Genomic DNA, 21,648 nt, shown 5'->3' with positions numbered 1-21,648 from the left:
TGTCCCCTCAAAATAACTCAACACACAGCCATTAATGTCTAAACCGCTGGCCACAAAAGTGAGTACACCCCTAAGTGAAAATGTCCAAATTGGACACATTTTGTGTCACAATTGTGTGGCCACCATTATTTTCCAGCACTGCCTTAACCCTCTTGGTCATGGAGTTCACCAGAGCTTCACAGGTTGCCACTGGAGTCCTCTTCCACTCCTCCATGACGACATCACGGAGCTGGTGGATGTTAGAGACCTTGTGCTCCTCCACCTTCCGTTTGAGGATGCCCCACAGATGCTCAATAGGGTTTAGGTCTGGAGACATGCTTGACCAGTCCATCACCTTTACCCTCAGCTTCTCTAGCAAGGCAGTGGTTGTTATCATGTTGGAATACTGCCCTGCGGCCCAGTCTCCGAAAGGAGGGGATCATGCTCTGCTTCAGTATGTCACAGTACATGTTGGCATTCATGGTTCCCTCAATGAACTGTAGCTCCCCAGTGCCGGCAGCACTCATGCAGCCCCAGACCATGACACTCCCACCACCATGCTAGACTATAGGCAAGACACACTTGTCTTTGTACTCCTCACCTGGTTGCCGCCACACACGCTTGACACCATCTGAACCAAATAAGTTTATCTTGGTCTCATCAGACCACAGGACATGGTTCCAGTAATCCATGTCCTTAGTCTGCTTGTCTTCAGCAAACTGTTTGTGGGCTTTCTTGTGCATCATCTTTAGAAGAGGCTTCCTTCTGGGACGACAGCCATGCAGACCAATTTGATGCAGTGCGCGTCGTATGGTCTGAGCACTGACAGGCTGACCCCCCACCCCTTCAACCTCTGTAGCAATGCTGGCAGCACTCATACGTCTATTTCCCAAACACAACCTCTGGATATGACGCTGAGCACGTGCACTCAACTTCTTTGGTCGACCATGGCGAGGCCTGTTCTGAGTGGAGCCTATCCTGTTAAACCGCTGTATGGTCTTGGCCACCGTGCTGCAGCTCAGTTTCAGGGTCTTGGCAATCTTCTTATAGCCTACGCCATCTTTATGTAGAGCAACAATTCTTTTTTTTCAGATCCTCAGAGAGTTCTTTGCCATGAGGTACCATGTTGAACTTCCAGTGACCAGTATGAGAGAGTGAGAGGGATAACACCAAATTTAACACACCTGCTCCCCATTCACACCTGAGACCTTGTAACACTAACGTGTCACATGACACCGTGGAGAGAAAATGGCTAATTGGGCCCAATTTGGACATTTTCACTTAGGGGTGTACTCACATTTGTGGCCAGTGGTTTAGACATTAATGGCTCTGTGTTGAGTTATTTTGAGGGGACAGCAAATTTACACTGTTATACAAGCTGTACACTCACTATTTCACATTATAGCAAATTGTCATTTCTTTAGTGTTGTCACATGAAAAGATATAGTAAAATATTTACAAAAATGTGAGGGGTGTACTCACCTCTGTGAGATACTGTATATCAGGGGTCTCAAACTCGCGGCCCGGGGGCCAATTGAGGCCCGCGGGATGATATTTTGTGGCCCCCCTACTTGACATCAAAGTTTAGTGTTAGTGCGGCCCACACGTTGTTCTCAAACGCACCTTTTTGCTGAGTCTTGCCGCGCTTTTATTTTTTTATTTTTTTATCACTTACAGTGTTTCCCCTACCATTATTTATTAAACAAACTAATTAGCCTTGTTATGTTATTTATGTTATTTATCTTATTTACACGACGGCGTGCCATTTCTATATTCTAGAGTAATAAAGGTGTAAAGGTATTCACGGCAACCCGTCAAAATAAAAGTTCAGTTTTACTTGAAGACATTGGGCAGAACGTAATAGGCTACAACTAGTAAAACTATTAAAACCTCATCTTTAAGGAATAATCATACAATGCCCCTTTATTTTTATGTCCTCCCCCCCCAAAGCATACTTAATGCGGCCCAGCCTCACCCAGACTCTACCTTCAGCGGCCCCCAGGTAAATTGAGTTTGAGACCCTTGCTTTAGAGGCTTGCGCACTCAACTGTTTGCGAAATGGAGCTTTGTGCTCAAGTATCCTACCCCTCGGCACAAATCCAAATATTCCATAATATTTCCATATTTGCGATGTAACGTATCTGAATGCTAAACTATTATTTATTATGTAAATGATAGGCTTTGTACTTCAGTCGCGTTCCAACAGTGACACAGAGGCGTGCGCGCTGATGTTTGGCTCACTATTTTATTTTGATAAAGTACCAACTGCGCTATCAAGTTAGCAATGCTGGAACTGATGTGTTTTGTGTGTGTGTGTGTGTGTGTGTGTGTGCGCGCGCGCTCCGGCGCGATCATTCAACTGTTTCCTTATACCAGCAGAATCAACTTTAAACACTTATTGTCTTATTAATAATCACTGTATAAAGGTCTACTTTTATTTGTGTACACTCACAATGAAAACAAAACAGATTTTATATATATAAATATAACATGTAATAATATTTAGTATATTTTAGATGGAAAAAATTGTAATTTGCACTACTGTCTGTTCAAAATAAATGAAAAGAAACCCCCCCCCCCGTCCCGTTGTACAGAAATCGTATCGAACCGTGACCCCCGAACCGAGGTACGTACCGAACCGTGACATCTGTGTACCGTGCCACCCCTAATATACACACACACACACACACACACATGTATAGTCATGCATTACGGGATATATACATACATATATGGATATATATTACAAAATATATTTGTCAGATTTGGTTACATATACAGTCATGGCCAAAAATATCGGCACCCTTGGTAAATATGATCAAAGAAGGCTGTGAAAATTAATCTGCATTGTTAATCCTTTTGATCTTTTATTAAAAATTCACAAAAATCTAACCTTTCATTAGATAATAAGAATTTAAAATGGGGAAATATCATTATGAAATACATATTGGACACAATTATTGGCACCCTAGAAATTCTTATGAGTAAAATATCTCTGAAGTATATTCCCATTCAAATTCACAATTTTGAGCACTCCAGGGTGATTATGAACATGAAATTATCCTGCCATGGCTTCCTGTTTCACAGAAATATAAATAGGAAGGAAAACAAAGCCCAAATTCCTTAATCATCCATCACAATGAGAAAAACCAAAGAATATATTTCTGATGTGCAGCAAAAGATAATTGAGCTTCACAAATTAGTGAATTGGCTTTAAGAAAAGAGCTAGAGCAGTGAAAATTCCCATTTCCACCATCAGGGCAATAATTAAGAATTTCCAATCAACACAAGATGTTACAAAACTGCCTGGAAGAGGCGCGTGTCTATATCGTCCTAATGCACGATGAGAAGGAGAGTTTGAGTAGCTAAAGACTCTTCAAGGACCACAGCTGAAGAATTGCAGAAAATAGTTGAGTCTCGGGGTCAGAAAACCTTAAAAAAATTGTCAAACAGCACCTACATCACCACATGTTGTTTGGGAGGGTTTCAAGAAAAATTCTCCTAGCTCATCCAAAACAAACTCCAGCATATTCAGTTATCAGACACGACTGGAACTTCAAATGGGACTGGCTTCTATGGTCAGATGAAACTAAAAATGAGCTTTTGGCTGCAAACACTCAAGATGGGTTTGGTGAACACTGGGATAAAAAGTACCTCATGTGTACAATGAAATATACTGCTGTATTGTTGATGTTGTGGGCCTATATTTCTGCTGGAGGTCCTGGACATCTTGTTTAGACACATGGCATCATGGATTCTATCAAATACCAACAGATAAAAAAATCAATAAGTGACTGACTCTGTTAGAAATCTTATAATGGGCCATGTTTGGATCTTCCAACCGTACAATAATCCAAAGACAAACCTCAAAAACAACACAAAATGGGTCACTGAGCACAAAACCAAGCTTCTGCTATGACCATTCCAGTCCTCTGACTTGAACCCTGTAGAAAATAAGTGGGGTGAACTGAAGAGAAGAAGCACCAACATGGAGCTGGGAATCTAAAGGGTCTGGAGCAGCGGTCTTCAACCGGGGTCCACAGCAGCACTACAGGGGGTCCGACAAATTAATGTTTGATCACAAATAATTTTTGTTACAATTTGAAATATAAGCACCACGAAACGAAAACAAAACAGATTTTATATATATAAATATAACATGTAATAATATTTAGTATATTTTAGATGGAAAAATTGTAATTTGCACTACTGTCTGTTCAAAATAAATGAAAAGAAACCCCCGTCCGTTGTACAGAAATCGTATCGAACCGTGACCCCGAACCGAGTGCGTACCGAACCGTGACATCTGTGTACCGTGCCACCCCTAATATACACACACACACACACACACACACATGTATAGTCATGCATTACGGGATATATACATACATATATGGATATATATTACAAAATATATTTGTCAGATTTGGTTACATATACAGTCATGGCCAAAAATATCGGCACCCTTGGTAAATATGATCAAAGAAGGCTGTGAAAATTAATCTGCATTGTTAATCCTTTTGATCTTTTATTAAAAAAATTCACAAAAATCTAACCTTTCATTAGATAATAAGAATTTAAAATGGGGGGAAATATCATTATGAAATACATATTGGACACAATTATTGGCACCCCTAGAAATTCTTATGAGTAAAATATCTCTGAAGTATATTCCCATTCAAATTCACAATTTTGAGCACTCCAGGGTGATTATGAACATGAAATTATCCTGCCATGGCTTCCTGTTTCACAGAAATATAAATAGGAAGGAAAACAAAGCCCAAATTCCCTTAATCATCCATCACAATGAGAAAAACCAAAGAATATATTTCTGATGTGCAGCAAAAGATAATTGAGCTTCACAAATTAGTGAATTGGCTTTAAGAAAAGAGCTAGAGCAGTGAAAATTCCCATTTCCACCATCAGGGCAATAATTAAGAATTTCCAATCAACACAAGATGTTACAAAACTGCCTGGAAGAGGGCGCGTGTCTATATCGTCCTAATGCACGATGAGAAGGAGAGTTTGAGTAGCTAAAGACTCTTCAAGGACCACAGCTGAAGAATTGCAGAAAATAGTTGAGTCTCGGGGTCAGAAAACCTTAAAAAAAAATTGTCAAACAGCACCTACATCACCACATGTTGTTTGGGAGGGTTTCAAGAAAAATTCTCCTAGCTCATCCAAAAACAAACTCCAGCATATTCAGTTATCAGACACGACTGGAACTTCAAATGGGACTGGCTTCTATGGTCAGATGAAACTAAAAAATGAGCTTTTTGGCTGCAAACACTCAAGATGGGTTTGGTGAACACTGGGATAAAAAAGTACCTCATGTGTACAATGAAATATACTGCTGTATTGTTGATGTTGTGGGCCTATATTTCTGCTGGAGGTCCTGGACATCTTGTTTAGACACATGGCATCATGGATTCTATCAAATACCAACAGATAAAAAAATCAATAAGTGACTGACTCTGTTAGAAATCTTATAATGGGCCATGTTTGGATCTTCCAACCGTACAATAATCCAAAGACAAACCTCAAAAACAACACAAAAATGGGTCACTGAGCACAAAACCAAGCTTCTGCTATGACCATTCCAGTCCTCTGACTTGAACCCTGTAGAAAATAAGTGGGGTGAACTGAAGAGAAGAAGCACCAACATGGAGCTGGGAATCTAAAGGGTCTGGAGCAGCGGTCTTCAACCGGGGGTCCACAGCAGCACTACAGGGGGTCCGACAAATTAATGTTTGATCACAAATAATTTTTTGTTACAATTTTAAATATAAGCACCACGAAACGAAAACAAGAGCACTCCCAGTTAATATTATAATATGTGACCCGTGCTAGCAAAATGAGTCAGAATGTGCAATAATTTTCAGCTACAGGCAAAAGAAGTGAAAAATGTCAGTTTTGGTCGAATTTGAGGTTTTCACAAAAATAAGTTAAGCCCTCTTCTAGCGATCCCAATGCTCCAAATAGTAATCTAAAATTATCTTTATTTGTACATTTTCTGAGAGGAATGCCTTTTTCTCTGCTCACTTCTGGACGACTGCTGCTGCTTCTCAAGTTGTAGGTCTATTGCAAAGTGTACCATTCCAGCTTTGTGAATATTCATATCGAATTCTCAATGACTTGAGTCCAAACGAAATATGATTGAAAATAAACAAACGTGTTGACTAACATTTGCAAAGCGCACTCATAAGACGTGCCTCCTAAGAGCCCACGATCTGTGGTAAAGTAGGCTACATTATTGCAAAATATGTCTTGGTGAGATTTACACAAACATAATCTGTTATGTCTTACATAAATGTTTAGTTAATGGTTGGTCACAAATCTGATGTGTAACATTATATTAGATCCATGCATTACAATAGGTCTTAAAGATCTGTCTCAATGTTGATCAAACATTAAAAGAAAAGACAGAATCACTCTCTGTTCTTGATTAAACTACTGTTTATTTGCATCTTTGTTCTTACTTTTAATAACAAAGATCTAAGATACCTAAGGACGTATTTGACGTAATCAGCGTTGTTTACGTTAGGGGGAAAGCATGCGCATGAAAGAATTTTGTTCATTTTGTTTTCATGTTGGAGTTCATTTAGCAGTTTGTTAGTGAGTGATGGGTGACTGAGGTGATGTTCTCTGGTACCTCAGAGTTGTCATCAACAGTTGGCTGTGAGAGACTTGCTCGTTCGGGGTGGTTGTTGAACAGGTGCTTGTCATCTCTGATATGGTGGTGTACCATGTGATCGCCGGCCTTCCGTTCTGTCGCTGGTCACAGCGAGCATGACTCAATTTTGTTCAGCTTATCTTGAAGGAACTCTTTCAGTTGTCTCATGACAAGCATGTCTGAGTGGTGCTGAGGTGGGTTTCGTTGTCGCTTATCCACACAAGTTGCTCTTGGATGAGTCAGGCAATTACCTTTGGATGTCTGGTTAGGTTTCCAGTTGTTCTGATCTTTTGGGTTTCTTGAGAAGTGTGGCTCGTCCCATGGATTTTTCCAGCAGTTGGGCTGATAGCTGTCGTGGACAAGGGCGTCACGTTCTCTGCGCTCTCGATGGAGGACTCTGGTGTTGTGATGCAACTGGGTGTCGTCAGTGCAAGGCTTGAGTCTTTGGTGACAGAGTTCAAGAGTGTGGAGGTTTTGTTACCTTTCTTTGAGGCCATCTTCTGCTTGTTGTAGGCCTTCTGTGTTAGGTCACGCAACTGCTGGATGGTCATGGAGCGTGGACAGGCCATGACGCCTAGATGGTGGCTGACTCCAGGGTGCAGATTTCTTAGGAAGAGGCTTTTAAAGTTCGCATCCTCTTCAAGGTCAGATTCGTTGTGTGCACCAAAGTAAGCTTGTCGGAGTCTGTTGTAGTAAGCTTGTGGAGTCTCTTGTTGACCTTGTTTGGTTTCCAAGGCAGTTAACAGTCCATGTTCGGACTCTGGGTCTGTAAATTCTTTAATCAGGACCTCACGAAGTAGCTGGTAGTCTGACTTCGTTCGACTGGGCTGTCGATCTAGTAAGTTTCGTACCTCGGGACTGGACGTTGCTCTAAGGAGGTATAACCTGTCTCTGTCAGTCACATGAGGTCTCATTTCTAGATAAAAGTCGATATCTTGCAAATGAGCCTCGATGGTGTGGCCCTCTGTGGAGTTCGAGTTGAACTTGCTGATGTTTTTAGACAGCTTGTCGAGGTCTTTGATGGTCATCCAAAGTGCAGCTCCAAGGTCTGCTTGGATGGGAAATTTTATTTTGTTGACAGGAAAGAGTTCTGTGGCGAAGGCAGGTTAGGTTTTGGGTTGTGGCCCTTCGCTTCTTTCGTTGCGTACCAGTTCTTGGACGTAGGACTCGGCTCTGCTCAGCAGTGGTGAGGCTGAGAGATGTTTCTCTTGCCTTGGCTCTTGTTTCTGCTCATAAGCATGTTTGAGTTCTTTTCTGACCATATAGAGCTCATAGTTGGTATCGTCTAGTTGTTGGGTCAGATTGTCCATTTCAGTTCTGTACCTTTCAAGGTGGTCTTTCAAGGTACTGATTTCAGCATTCTTGTTGCTGATGTCATTCTTGGCTTTCTCTAGTAGCTGTTCGGCATACTGGAGTCTGTTTACCAGGTATTTCTGGGCAGCCTTTGCATGTTGTTGGTCGAGCTGAGCTGCTGTCAGGGCTGCTTGGAGCTCCAAACTTGTTCCGTTGTTTCCTGCTCCCTCTCGTTGGGTGCTTTGAGTTGATCTTGAACTTTCACTTCCAGCTTGTCTATGCAGCGTTAAGCACATTTCAGCTCCTCTTGAAGGTGGGTGACGTGCTTGTTGCTCACTTTCAGCTGGATTGTGAAGGCATAGCTTAGGGAGCTGGTGATTTTGACTAGCTCCTCGTAGTTGTTGTTCTGGCTCGAATCTTGTGTCAGGAATCTTCTCAGAATTAGGATTATTATTAAAAATAATAACAGTTCAAATGTCTTGGGGATGAGGCTGTCTGTCATGCCTCTCAGCCAAGTGTTCACATCTTGCCCTTGGGCAAAGAGGTCTGCAGTTTGCGGCATGTTGGCACGCTGGGGAGAAGGGAGACTGACACAGATCTGTGATCTGTGGAGTAGAAGCCTATGTGTGGTGGAACAACTAAGTGTTGTGTCAGTGGTTGTGAACCACTAGTGTAGTGTGGTGATAACTGTGTTGGTCTCAGGGTATCTAGGTAGACTAGAGATGTGAAGACTTTGTCACTCTAATGAAGAAGAGGGAAAAGAGAGAACAAGGTGAAAAACAAATTCAATTAAAAGAAACAATTCCCTTTTTCTTCAATTAAATGTCATCAAGGAGGCAAACAATATTATTAAATCTCTGTTTTAGACAAACAAATATAATAATAATTCTGACATCTCTTTATTAGTCTGACAGGATTGACAACGTACACCTTACAGTTGGACCGCTCACCAGGGAGGCTGCGAAGGCGACAGCTGCTCAAAACTTCTCTATTAAATTGATGTCAGCGTTGGATTTTATGTTAAAATTTGAATTGCGTTTTCAAATGTGGGGAGGCTAGGAAGAACGAAAGAGGGTTTGATTACAATCAAATTCGTAAGGATGATTCACCTTTTGACAGGATTGTGTATCTCATACACTTAGAATTGATTGATGGTTCTTACAGGGCCTTATAAATGTAAAAAGTGAAGAGGAAAGAAAGCAGGAGAGAACAGGAGAGAAGGGAAGGAGACAGTAGATTAAGTGGATAGGGTCCACTAGCAAGCTGTTATGCCCGACTACGAGTAGAGCGTTGTTTTCAGTTGCTGCACAACCAATCAACAAAAATTAATTTTGGGTGAAAGAGATTTGTCTTTCTAATTTATTTGAACTCGTAGTGAGGGATAACGTCTCCTATTAAGGCTCAGGTGTGTCGTTCCCAAGCTAGGATACACAGAGGAAAGAAAATGGTAAGACAAAGTAAAATTGAAAAGTAATAAATGGGTAAAATAAGCAAAAATGAAATTAAATAAAGGAGGAAATCAGTAACTAAAAATAGTGGCTAAGTGTATAACCGAAACAGGAAGAAAGAGGGGTAAAACGCAATAAAATAATGAAAATAATGTAAGTATAAGTCTGAATAGAATCTATTGAGATGGGTTATTGTCACGGCGCAGTAGGGATGCGCCGAGGAAAGAACAAGGTCTGGGTCCAAATGCAGGAAAACACTACTTTAATAATAAACGAAAAGGCCAACAAGGCAAAAACAAAACAGGTTACGAAATGGGATACAACAGATGGCAACACGTGTGTTTGTCCACAGAGCATAGACAGGAAACTACAATCACAAATAACAATTAAACAAGCCAGGCAGAATGGTGAGTGAGAGGAGAATATATATAGTCTGTGATAATGAAGAACAGCTGAGGGTGTAATGAGTGACAGGTGTGTGGAGTTTGGGGAATGGAGTCCGATAGTGACCTCTGGTGGTGAGAGGGAAAAACGCAGGGCCCGGACTCCTGACAGAACCGGGGGGTTCTCTAAGGAAGTTCCCGTTCCTTCCAGACGTTCCCAAGCACCCGACCAGGGGGATGCCAGAGCGGGAACGGAGCAGGGGGAGGGATGTGGGGGGCCAGGTCTGTGTGCTGGAGGAGGACCTGGGGACTGAGGTAGCGCCGGCAGGATGAGGTCCCAAGGCAGAACCAGCGGCCACCACAGCGGTGTATGTGGAGCAGCCACCATGGAACGGGCAATGGCGGGCTCCACCACTTCGGGAGCCTTGTGAGTGGGCACTGCCACCTCGGGAGAACTGCGAGCGGACACCGCTGCCTCGGGAGGATCGTGAGCAGGCACCGCCACTTTGAGAACATTGTGAGCGGCCACTGCCGCTTCAGGAGATTCGTGAGCGGACATCGCCACCTCGGAGGAAAACTCAGCAGACACCACCGCCGTTCAGAGTTAAACTTAAACTTTATTCAAATAGCAGCTTTGCGCTGCAGCTAAGGGAAACAGTGATAGAGATCTCGGCGGATCTGAACTCTCCGTGCCAGTTTCTCTGGACACGTGAACACAGGTTTTCTACACTGTTGGCACAAAGTTAACTTTAACTTTATCAAGCTCATAGCATAGATGATCTGACAATGGAACATGCACTGACAATCAAACTATGAATAATAAGGCTTTGATAAAATAGAATTGAGGAGCACGCTCAAAACTATTCTTTATCCACCTATTTATTTCCTTTTAATCACTGCGGTTTAGCTCTGTTCAGCTAACGGTGACTGAGATTCAGGAGTATAGCTATTGAATGACCTGGAACTCGCAAGACATCAATTCAGCTATAAAACAAGGCAACAGAAAAAGAGGAAAACGCTCAATTTCAACCTTATTGTACGATCTCAGATAACTTTAAGTTCACTTACTGCAGTTGAACAATGGAGAGGCGAACTCGGGTTACAGCCTTCTCTGCGTTCATTCATTCAAGCAGGGCACGCGCAGCTGACATCACGCACGCACACACACACACACACACACAAGCTAGTCTCCGCTCAGTAGCGTCTCATCTCTTACCCACAAGAATAAAAAAAGATGAAATAACTTGGTTTATGCTCACAATTTAGATTAATCTGCCCGCATTCTCCACCAATATTATGAAGGGGTAATATGTACATAATATAATTTAGCTCAAAGGGAATCATTTATGAGTTTATAGGGAATTTGAACAGAATCACTGTTTTGCGGCTGATCACTGATCAGTCGGCTGGCGATTTACTGAACGAGCCGTATAACATCAACTCTGCACTGGATACTCAAATCCAAAATATAGTGAAAACACTATTAATAAGCACAGTAACAAGATCGGCAGATTAAGACATTAATTTGTAAGCACAAAACACAAGATACTTCTCTTTTCAATATAAATAAGACTTTATTTATATAAACCTAAGACATAAACTAATCTAACACATGAACACAAGCATTCTCACATTCACACGTTGCAGAAAGAGAGAAAGTGAGGACAAGATGAGTTTAAGAGAATGAAAATGTGATATCCCAAGTTGACAGCAATATGGGCTATTGCATAGACCTGAACAACCATCAATCACTTATTTAACCCTCGCATTGAGTTTCTCAATGAGGCTAAAATTTATATTAAATGCACCAGCTCAGTTAGAATCTGGAGGTTACTTGCTTTGCGTTGCCTTTGTGTTAAAGGGATTCCCTTCTGTCGTCGTCGTTGCAGGAAAAGGGGTTTCCCAAGTTGCCGATTGGCTGGAAGTTCAGTAGTCGTTGAAGTGATGTCTTGGGCGTTGGCTGGAGATGCGGAGTTGGTCTGGTTGAAGTTTTGAGGCAGTCACAGGCTCGAGTTGAACTTGGAAACAAGGCGTGGCGGCAAAACTTAAACCGAGAACACGAAACTTGCAACGGAAAAGAAACTAAAATAAAAGAAAGAAAAGATGTAACGAGACTAGGTGGGTTTTCTTTTCATCATGGTGTTAAGTAGCAACTGGCCTGTAGGCCAGAGCACGCTCAAAGAGCGCTAAAAAGCAGTGTCAAATCGCAGTGGCAAAAGAAAGAGAGAGGAAGAGAAGAGAATTTGATGGTGTCCTGAGTTTTTAAACTCGGCTTCTGGACACATCCCATCTGGTGTATTGACCAATTAGATAGGCTATTATCTTAGCTAGGGTTGTTCCTTCCATCATAAATCCAGCATGTTATCAGTCACATGATCCGAATTTTACACACTCTTGCAAAGTATACTTTTGGATGTGATTTCTATATCTATTCAGTGCATCTCTTTGACCACCAGTCTTGATTACTTGCCCCAAATTTGACAGTCTCCTTCCTAGGTTGGAATTATCAATAAGTGTTAATTTTGTTTTCATGTTGCAAGCAGTTCTGGAAGAGGCTTGTTGGTTAGGCTTTCTTCAGACGGGCTGGAGCTATGGATCCGTGCCTTTCTGAATAAAGACACCAACCCATCCCTGCACTTCACATCCCCTGCACAGCCTGGAACATAACATTTATTTCCATGGTCTGCCATTTTCGCTGTTGTCCTCGTTTGTTTCTTTACAATACCTGCAGAACTTCTAATGATTCGGTTGTGTAGGTTCGGCTTGCAGCTGGCCTAGACCAAGGGCGGGTTTATGCAAATGTTGGGTGCGTAACAGTCAGTGTTATGTTCTGATTCGCCTCTTTTTCAGTGGTCTTTTTTATTCACGAGATTTACATAAGGAGGAAACTATGGTGTTTGAGGCTCACTGTATGTCATTTCCATGTACAGAACTGTTATCATTTAACTATGCCAAGGTAAAGACAGTTTTTCATTCTATGGCACCTTTAATATATTGACCGTTCATATATAATAAAATATATTTTCTTTCCGTGAGGGGATCCTGTTTGAAAATATCTGTTTTGTCTAATACCCAAAACCCATGAACTGTTTTTCTGGTATCCAAAACCTGCAAGTGTTGTCGAGTACTCAAAATCAGTGTTTCACTGCATTTTGTCTAGTAAGCAAAACTCTGTCGGGAGCAGAAAGCAGAAGACAGAAGTTTATTGAATTACCTTAGTTGTTTCTAATTCAATGCTCAGTAAGGCTTCATCTGACCAGCACAAATCCAACCAGTTTTATCATATCACAAGTATTAGCAATAGAAACATCCTCCAGTGACATTATAAACTTGAAATGGAAACATTGTCTTATGCAAAGACAACACAGCACAGCACACAACATAAGACTAAACCATAAAGGAAAAATAGTATGAAATAATATAATATAGAATGAATGATCAATTTCTGAATCAATGAAATGAGTATATAAATTGTTATAAATGATTACGATTAAACAGAATTAAAAAAACGACTAAACAATAAAAGATTATAAATGAAAAAAAGAACATAACACAACACAAATGTATGGTTGCTCTCTTGAAGCAACACACACACACAGGTTGCTACAAAGAATCCTTAAATCCTTCAGCTCTCATGCAGTACCTAGAGAATGAGTATCTTTTTGGCGGATGAGTACAAGGCACTCCAGCTACAATGATTCTCTTAATGTCCTCCTGCATGATGCCCAAGTTAGTGCCTTTTGTTGTGCCAGAGATCTGCCCCTTCACTGGCTCTTCCTGGGAAACAAACTGGAAAGATAACAGAAAAGCAAAGTAAAAATAGGCCTATAACACTCAAAACCATAACCTAGAGTAGAGATGGACAACTCCAGTACTGGAGAGCCACTATCCTGCAGAGTTTAGCTTGATCCCCAATCAAACATACCTGAAAAACCTAACAAAAGTCTAAAGGATTGCTTGAAAATTGGAAGCATCAGAGCATTTTTTTATTATTATTTTGGTTGTGCACCACTTATGTGCATGCCTGCCCATAACCCTTGAGTGATCCAGCTGCTTTGGAGAAAATCATTTGCCAGATCAGGTCAGATCATTAGAGTGATTCATTAGAGTATTAGGAATGGCGAGATTTTTAATTACTGATGTCACGCCAATGAGATATTCTTGGATGCATTTTGAGCTTAGCTTAAAGTGTGACAATAAGTTTTATGAACTGAATGCCTAGTGTTAGCAGACTTAAAAAACAGGATCGAGTGACAGTATCAAGAGAAGAAAGACACAAAAAAACTGTCCTCACGTCAGTGATCTTTGGAGGAGGACACTGCTCCAGCTCCTGGTTGCACAGGTTTCTATAGATGCAGGATTTTATTGTGTCACACCACATGCAGTTATACTTCTGATCAGCGTTCTTACACAAACTGCAGTCCTCATGTCTAACTGAACAGTTGTAGAGCACCACTGGGTAGAAAAATGGAGTAAACAAAACAACAGTGAACACTGAATTTAACAAAAAACACTAACAACTAAACGCAAAAAAAATTCCCCTAAACTTTTTGATTTGTAGAGAAATAAACAATAAACACTGCTTTGGAAATTAATTTATGCAAATTAGGATGTTTATTGTTGTATGTGGTGATTTATTATTAATTTACTGATCAAGTTTGATTCTGTCACAAACTGTCCTGCGGCTGATAAATACTACTCAGAATATGTAGGCTGGCAGTACTATATTTTTTATAGATACTGGCCTCTCAAAAAGTGTCAATGTACCATTCAGGAAATAAGTTTTCAAAACATTATTTACAACATATGTTAACCTGCTTATTTTAAGATGTTCATTAGATGTTTGTAGACAACCTTTCCAGATTTTTAAGATCCATATGTTCACTGGATGAAGTCAGCTTCAGAGCAGTTTTCCTGTTTCTGTAAACTACAACCCGAATTCTGGAAATGTAGGGACGTTTTGTAAATTTGAATAAAATGAAAACTAAAAGAATTTTAAATCACATGAGCAAATATTTTATTCACAATAGAACATAGATAACATAACAAATGTTTAAACTGAGAAATGTTGCAATTGTATGCACGAAATAAGCTCATTTCAAACTTGATGCCTGCTACAGGTCTCAAAATAGTTGGGACGGGGGCAACAAAGGGCTGAAAAAGCAATACATTTTGAAAAGATTCAGCTGGGAGAACATCTAGCAACTAATTAAGTTAATTGACATAAATATCCAGATTTTTGCCCTGAAATTGGATGGGGATTTTAATTCCAACAGGGATAAGCAGAGGTTTCAGGATCTCAAACTGAGGACACCTGTCATAAATAAAACTGTTATTCATACTCTTTTGTCAAGATGATTGTTCACCATACAGCACAAGTAGTCATATTATATACTGTACATGTGCATTCAGCCTAACATGACTCACCTCCATGTGTTGTATGATATGATCACCCTTGACAGTGTCATCTCTATCACTGCATGTGTGATCCTGAATGTTCCACTGGCAGCCCCACTTACTGGTTACACATGCAATGCATCTGCAGAACACACAACTGGCCAGTCAAAAGACTAATCTAAAGAAATGCTATATGGAAGACACATTTTTAAAACACTGCCTGATACTCACGGTGTGTTCTCCGATCTCTTCACCACGTCTGCACAGTTGTAGAACTCAAATGCACCAAATACCACTTCAATGCTGTCATTCATCATGATCATCACTGGCACTGCCACAAAATCTACACACATGCAAACTTCAGAATATATCTGCTAATAGTTTTAGCTTCAGTGTAATTGTTTCATCTGATCAGTCTCCAAACATGAAGAAATGAAAATTATTCATGTTTGATGTAATTTTTAGGCATTCTGTGAGACAAAGACAATCCGTTTGTTCAGTGAGCAAAGGAGGCAGTGAGAGGACGGCTTCACAGTAGGCGAGCAAGATGCTCTCTCACCTTGTGTCTCAGGTATGGGCGGTATGTATTCAGAGAACGTATGTATGAAATGAATGTATTCATTTTCCATTGTTGCCTGACTGCAATAGTCACCAAACACACATGTAAATCTAACAGGATTGTTGATACTGGGGAGGGAGGGGATGCTAATCATCACCTGCAAGTTTAAACCAGAAAATAAGGATTTAGGGGAAAATAAAATATAGAAAAATATGTGAAAATACCAGTTCTCAAACCTTTTAAATATTAAATAAACAAGTTTTCTGGCTGTTTGGGATTATTGGATGAGGGATTTTAAATACTGAATATTTAGAGATAAATAAAACATACTTAAAACGTGATGATGATTATTATTATAAATATTATTTACTTTTTTTCAATCACTTTTTTGCAATTTTATTGATTTCCATAACTTTTACAGTTCTGGAAATCAAAATTCCATGACCACTTGAGACATACTAGAAATGTATGAAAAGTGATATGATAGTTTGATATAGTATGATAATTTCAGATGCCTTGTTTAGTTTTTTATTATGTCAGCTCTTGAAAAAAAGGATTAGACTCACAGACTGGATCTGTTACTATCAATCCTTAAGAGGTTAGGGTTGAAATAACTGCAGACTGTATCACAGTGTGTGTGTGTGTGTGTTTGTGTATGTGTTATGCTTTAGTACCTGTGAATTATATTTTTTCTTGCAGCTGAAGTTGGGGGGTTCGAAGGAATCAATAATTACACATGTCTGTTTTGGACTCCACAACCAGGCGTTCTTTCCTTCTCCTTTGCGACAATCCTTTTTCCTAGTACAACTGCAGGAGAAAACCAGACAATCATGGGTAACAAGCCAGACTGCATTCACCTTAACTGGATTGCACACAGATATGTACTTCAATGGGATTTGCAAACAGTTTGCTGTTCTAAAAATTAGGTTATTAGGGATAGATGTTACATGACCCACAGGAGCCATAGTGGGTCATTGCCCTGTCCTTCACTGGACAAGAATTCTCAAATAAAGTTGTGCATTTGGTAATAAAATGAGTCTTACCGGCCCTCCAACACACACCAGCCACAATATGGGTCCCATTGGGACACACATGATTGACAATCATTCTTCAGCTCACAGGCCTGCACTGGCACTTTGGTGATCTATGCAAAAGAGAAGCAAGACAATCAAGTTAACAAAATGTCTCAGGTTACTTATGTAACCTGGTTCCTTGAGAAGTCATGATATTGATGCTATGGGGAGGCTTCCAAAAGAAGAGGAGACCTCTACTCCGTTCAGTGTACCCTTGCTTGAACTCCAGGGAGCAGAACTACTCAGGTCTGGGAGAAAGTATATCAATGCTAGAAATATAGCCCTCATCTCCAGGTAATATATGTGTCCAGAGGGGCCAGAGGCCAGAAGCTGGATCGCTGTCTAAGACTGTGCCCCAGTCCATGAGGGAGGCATCCATGCATCTTTCAATGGCAACACTCCCAAAACATGGGACCCTGGGTTAGAAACCAAGGTTCTGTCTAACCCTGGCAAAGCCGGACTCCTCCAGGACGACGCAGTGGAAGGGGAGAGTTAGGTAAAATCTCTTCAAATTTCAGCATCCCCCGAGAGCAACCCCACAGTAGTCAAATAGTTCTTTAAATTTTTCAGGTAGGTCTAACAGTAGTATTCAGCTAAAGGAATACTACAGAAATTGAAAATGTAATCAAACGTGAAATAAATAACATTGGATCTTTACTCTATAAATAAACTTAATTTTATAAATTGTATAATATAAAAAAAATGCAATTACTCTGCCTCCTTGTTTATGCTTTAACATATATTTGGCTGACTATACCCTTGATGGAAATCGTGATTGTTGTATTTTATACTTCAGTGATTGAGTATTATTTGCCTTTGCATTTTTGTTTACTATAAAAAGAAATGTAACCAAATAGATGTAATTGATTATAAAAACAGTGGTCCCACCTAATATAAAGTGTGACCAAAACAGCCTACCAAGGCTTTAATTTATTATGTTTTAAGACTTTGAATAAGAACATAACACAAAGAAGTCTTCTGACTAAGTTGAAAGTAATTTGAAATGTTTATAATTTAGGCCAGACTTGACTTACTTTACCTAACCTGAGAACAATAAATAATTAGGTTAAAGGTGGTAAGATCAGAGCACAAAAAGAATATGACACAGGTTGCTGTTACATTTTTGTGGCAGATAACAGAGTCTAGGGATGTCACAGAGATGTGTAATATTTCAAGACATCTGTATTCCTTCTAGCTTGGCAAGCCTGCATTGTTCAAACAGGTTTTAACCAGTGGATGATCTCTGCTTACTCAACATGTGCCTGTACCATGATGCTTGCTGAACAAATTTAGAGTTACAAGATTAGTTTTGAGAAGATAAAACCAAACCACTCCAATCTGGCTTTGTTGGTACCATGATGCTGATTGTCAACTTTCTTTGTCAACTCAGGCTTTGATCCTGAGTTTGTGAAGTGCGTTCCCATGAATTTGTGACATCAGAGGCAAACAGCCAATCACATGCCTTGCAACACAGAGCAAGTGTGATTCACTTCTTGTGAGAAAGCCGGTGAGATCCAAAACTCTTGCTAAAGGTTAAAAGATTGAAGAATATGAGGAATTTAAACGCATTTACACTGAAGAAAGTAACTTGTGAAGTTAGTTTATATAGCTGATAATAGATAGTGATAGAGACTGGAACATGTAAGGTCACATAAGGTCACGCTTATTTATATTATATATGATCTGTATATATTAATATTAATTAAAAATAAATGCTTTATAATAATTGTTAAACTAAAATTGCTTGTAATTTATTAAGAATAATATAAATGATCATAATAACTATATAAATCATATAAAATAATTATCAGTAATTATCATAAAAGCCAGAAAATGTTTTTTTTTTAATTTGGAGGAAGAGAAACTGGGGGAGTAACTTTTTTGCGTCAGATATGTGTCACTTTGTTCATCTGATTGGTCCAATTTCAGTTTGAGATCTCTTACCCAGAACATAACCTGCCCTGAAGCAGGTGAGTTGTGGAGCGTAAGTTACTATGGCAGTGAACGCAGCTAAATGCCGCTTTCATGGTACCTAAAACCCAGGATTGGTGCAAGCTAAACTGAAACTTACCAGTATAGCCAGCTAATTGGGCTTCATGGTACAGGCCCATGATCTATATGTTGTAGATGTGTTCATAAACAAACCTTTCTTCCAGTGGTGATGTACAAATGATCCAAAGCTGAATTTAAAAAGAGGTTTTTGTTCACCCCACCGTCTGTGCGTTCCTCTGGAATCTTGTTATAAAGGTCCGTGTGGATGGGGTCAAGATGCACCTGCAAGCAAAAAGTCATCCAAGTTATTTTTTATCCAAAGTGATTTACACACTTTAATGGCAATGAATAGGTTCTTTTCATTGCCATTAATATGAAATAACTCAACATAAACATAGGAGCCTGAGAAAAATGCTCATTTTAGAAGAAAATTTCAAACGGCACTTAGAGGCTCTTGCATCTAAACTCTTCAAATATACACTGTATTACAGGAACGTTACAGCACTCAAGTGGTTGTAGATCATAAAGCATCCATTCTTGGGTTTGAACCAACAACCTTATTGTTGTCACCTTTAAGACATCCGCTCCACTGGTTCCCAAAAATGCCACAGTGTGTTCATCCTCCACCGCCACAGCTACAGCTGTCAGCATGTTATTTCGGGTGTAGATGGGTTCGACAGCCAGAGCGTACTCAGGTTTACTGGCTAGTGGAGATGGCAGGAACTCTGCACCACATTTATATATCTTCACCATGTTCTTCTGTTGGACGAAAAGACACACCACATTCAGAGGGGTTGTAAAGGCCCACACAAAACGGAACCAGAATTGAAGTAACACAACAACTCACGTCTTTTTTGGGCTTGCAGATGGTCTCGGTCTTAGAGATGTAGGGTGAATAAACAGGTTTCTCGTCCTCCAGAACTTCTCCTATGTTGCAGGACTCAATCAACTCCTCAAGCCTGGCGTTAATGCTGCTGAGCGGGTACATGCACAAGGCAGAACCGCCACCATCCTCATCCGCGCTGAAGACTGCAAACAGAACCTTACCATTGGGATTCGAAGGGATGATCTTGCTAGCCAAAACTTCTCCTGGTCTGGTCAGAAACGCAGCTTGGACCGTGTTGAATGTGTTCTCCTGTTGTTCATTTTTGACGGAGCAATTGAGCTGGAGCTCGGTGTAAGAATAATAATGATGGTCATTCTCGCACAGGCGCGCTATAAATGTGATCTTCCTGCTGTCGCTGGTGCCTGGAGTACGTGAGAACAAGAAGTAGATGTAACCGTTGTCTTTGAAAGCATGGCGAAAGTCGTGGAGGTATCGCTGGACAAAAGGACTAGCTTGCACAGTGGAGGCTTCAACCATGTTCTCAAAGACATCCATTTCTCCATGCTCCTGCAGCAGTCGGGTGCTGATGAGTTTTGAACTGTCTGAGCTACCATAGCCCTTCCCCACTAGAAATATGCTGAGGTTTGCATTATTATGAGCATCTATAAAATAAGAAATTACTCCCACAACGGCAACAGACTCCTCTGTGCTGGCTACGTACGTCTTCTCGCCTTTAGTGTCACTGTAGTACACCTGTTTGTCCACGCTGTTGAGGTTTACCAAAGAGCAGATGCCCCTGAAAAGGCTTCCGCAAACGATCAAGGTGCCGTTGGCGGAGTTAACCAGCAGGAGTTTGTTGATGTTGTCCATATCCTTTGCATCAGTGCACTGTGCAGTGATTGGTGGAGTGCAGTGTGGGTTGTCTTTCTTAGGGCCTGTTGTAGCACTGCTTTCCTTCAGCAGGTTATAGTTTAGCTGATAGATGTTATTAATGGCACCCACATAAATTCGGACGGTTTGAGGGTCCTGAACGACATTGTTGATGACGGTATCAGACAAGAAATAATCTTGAGTATCATCACAGCAAGATGAGCCAAAACACAGCAGCAGGGACAACGCTGCCAGGGCCCTCCACGCCATTTCTTGAAGAGAGAAAAGAAAACAATATATAATGTACGAGGCCAGCGACCAAGTTACACAGCCTGTGCAAAAGTCCTCACCACGTCACTAGGGTGTCTGGACATCTTGGTTTAATATAAAATACATACAATTCGTACATGAAATGGTATAAACAAACCTTTCCTATGATGAACAAATTTTTAATTTGTCAATAAATGAAAAAAGGTCATGGTGATACAACTGTCCTATCATAACAAGTCTGGCATAATTTTTAATTATTATTATTGGGTAAAAAGAAAAGAAGCTACGACAGCTTCATCATCCGATCCACCATTAAATGACACTACTATTGAGTCTGGCTCTGATTACAAACTTGCTATGCAGGAAATTGCTGACCCGTGTCAAGATTTGCTGATGATACATAAGTATTCTTTTGTTTTATGCCTGTGGTCAGTTTTAGAATTAATGCATTGTGTGTTCGAAGCTAAAATAAATGCAATTCCCATTCATTGTATTTGTATGCAAAAAAAGATTGATCAGAATTTCTCCTTTTGTGTTCCGCAGACGTCATATGAGTTTCTAACAACATGAGGGTAAATAACTGATGCTTTTTTTTCTTGCTTTTTTTTTTTGGTTGAACAATCAATCCCCTTGGAGTCTACATGAAATATTTATAACCTATTTTGATAGAATTCTATAAAATATAATTTCTCATCAGTTCACAGATGGAAGCTATTTCAAACACTCAATTGACGTTATAATGCCAGTTCAGAGTAAAAAATATGTTGTTATTCTCATATATTGTTGTACTGTGTACTAAGTAGTAATAGGAGAAATGAACCTTCTCGAAAATTTGAATCAATTGAACCAATTTCGCAAAATGATCCATTATGAAACACCACACGG

General features: G+C 40.2%; 1 protein-coding gene across 2 annotated transcripts; it reads right to left on the bottom strand.

Annotated features, from left to right (window-relative positions):
* Nucleotides 1–13,439: 13,439 nt before the first annotated feature.
* Nucleotides 13,440–21,648, bottom strand: LOC131538325 (plexin-B2-like). Of its 2 annotated transcripts, XR_009270535.1 has the most exons (9): nt 19,645–21,648; nt 19,368–19,556; nt 18,951–19,079; nt 16,776–16,876; nt 16,407–16,539; nt 15,405–15,516; nt 15,204–15,315; nt 14,071–14,231; nt 13,440–13,565 (listed from the first exon to the last, which is right to left on the bottom strand). XR_009270535.1 is itself a non-coding variant. In XM_058772147.1 (6 exons), exons 1-6 carry the CDS (start codon nt 20,761–20,763, stop codon nt 15,496–15,498), a joined length of 1,692 nt encoding a protein of 563 aa, XP_058628130.1. In that variant the 5' UTR covers nt 20,764–21,648; the 3' UTR covers nt 15,316–15,495. The 2 variants fall into 2 exon arrangements, 1 of the variants encoding a protein (XP_058628130.1); XM_058772147.1 differs by lacking the exons at nt 13,440–13,565; nt 14,071–14,231; nt 15,204–15,315 and having other exon boundaries at nt 15,316–15,516.

Source organism: Onychostoma macrolepis, chromosome 04, assembly GCF_012432095.1.
Source record: "Onychostoma macrolepis isolate SWU-2019 chromosome 04, ASM1243209v1, whole genome shotgun sequence".
Classification (NCBI taxonomy): Eukaryota; Metazoa; Chordata; class Actinopteri; order Cypriniformes; family Cyprinidae; genus Onychostoma; species Onychostoma macrolepis.
The sequence above is the reverse complement of the archived record's forward strand: the minus strand, read 5'-3'. Positions and strand labels throughout refer to the sequence as shown.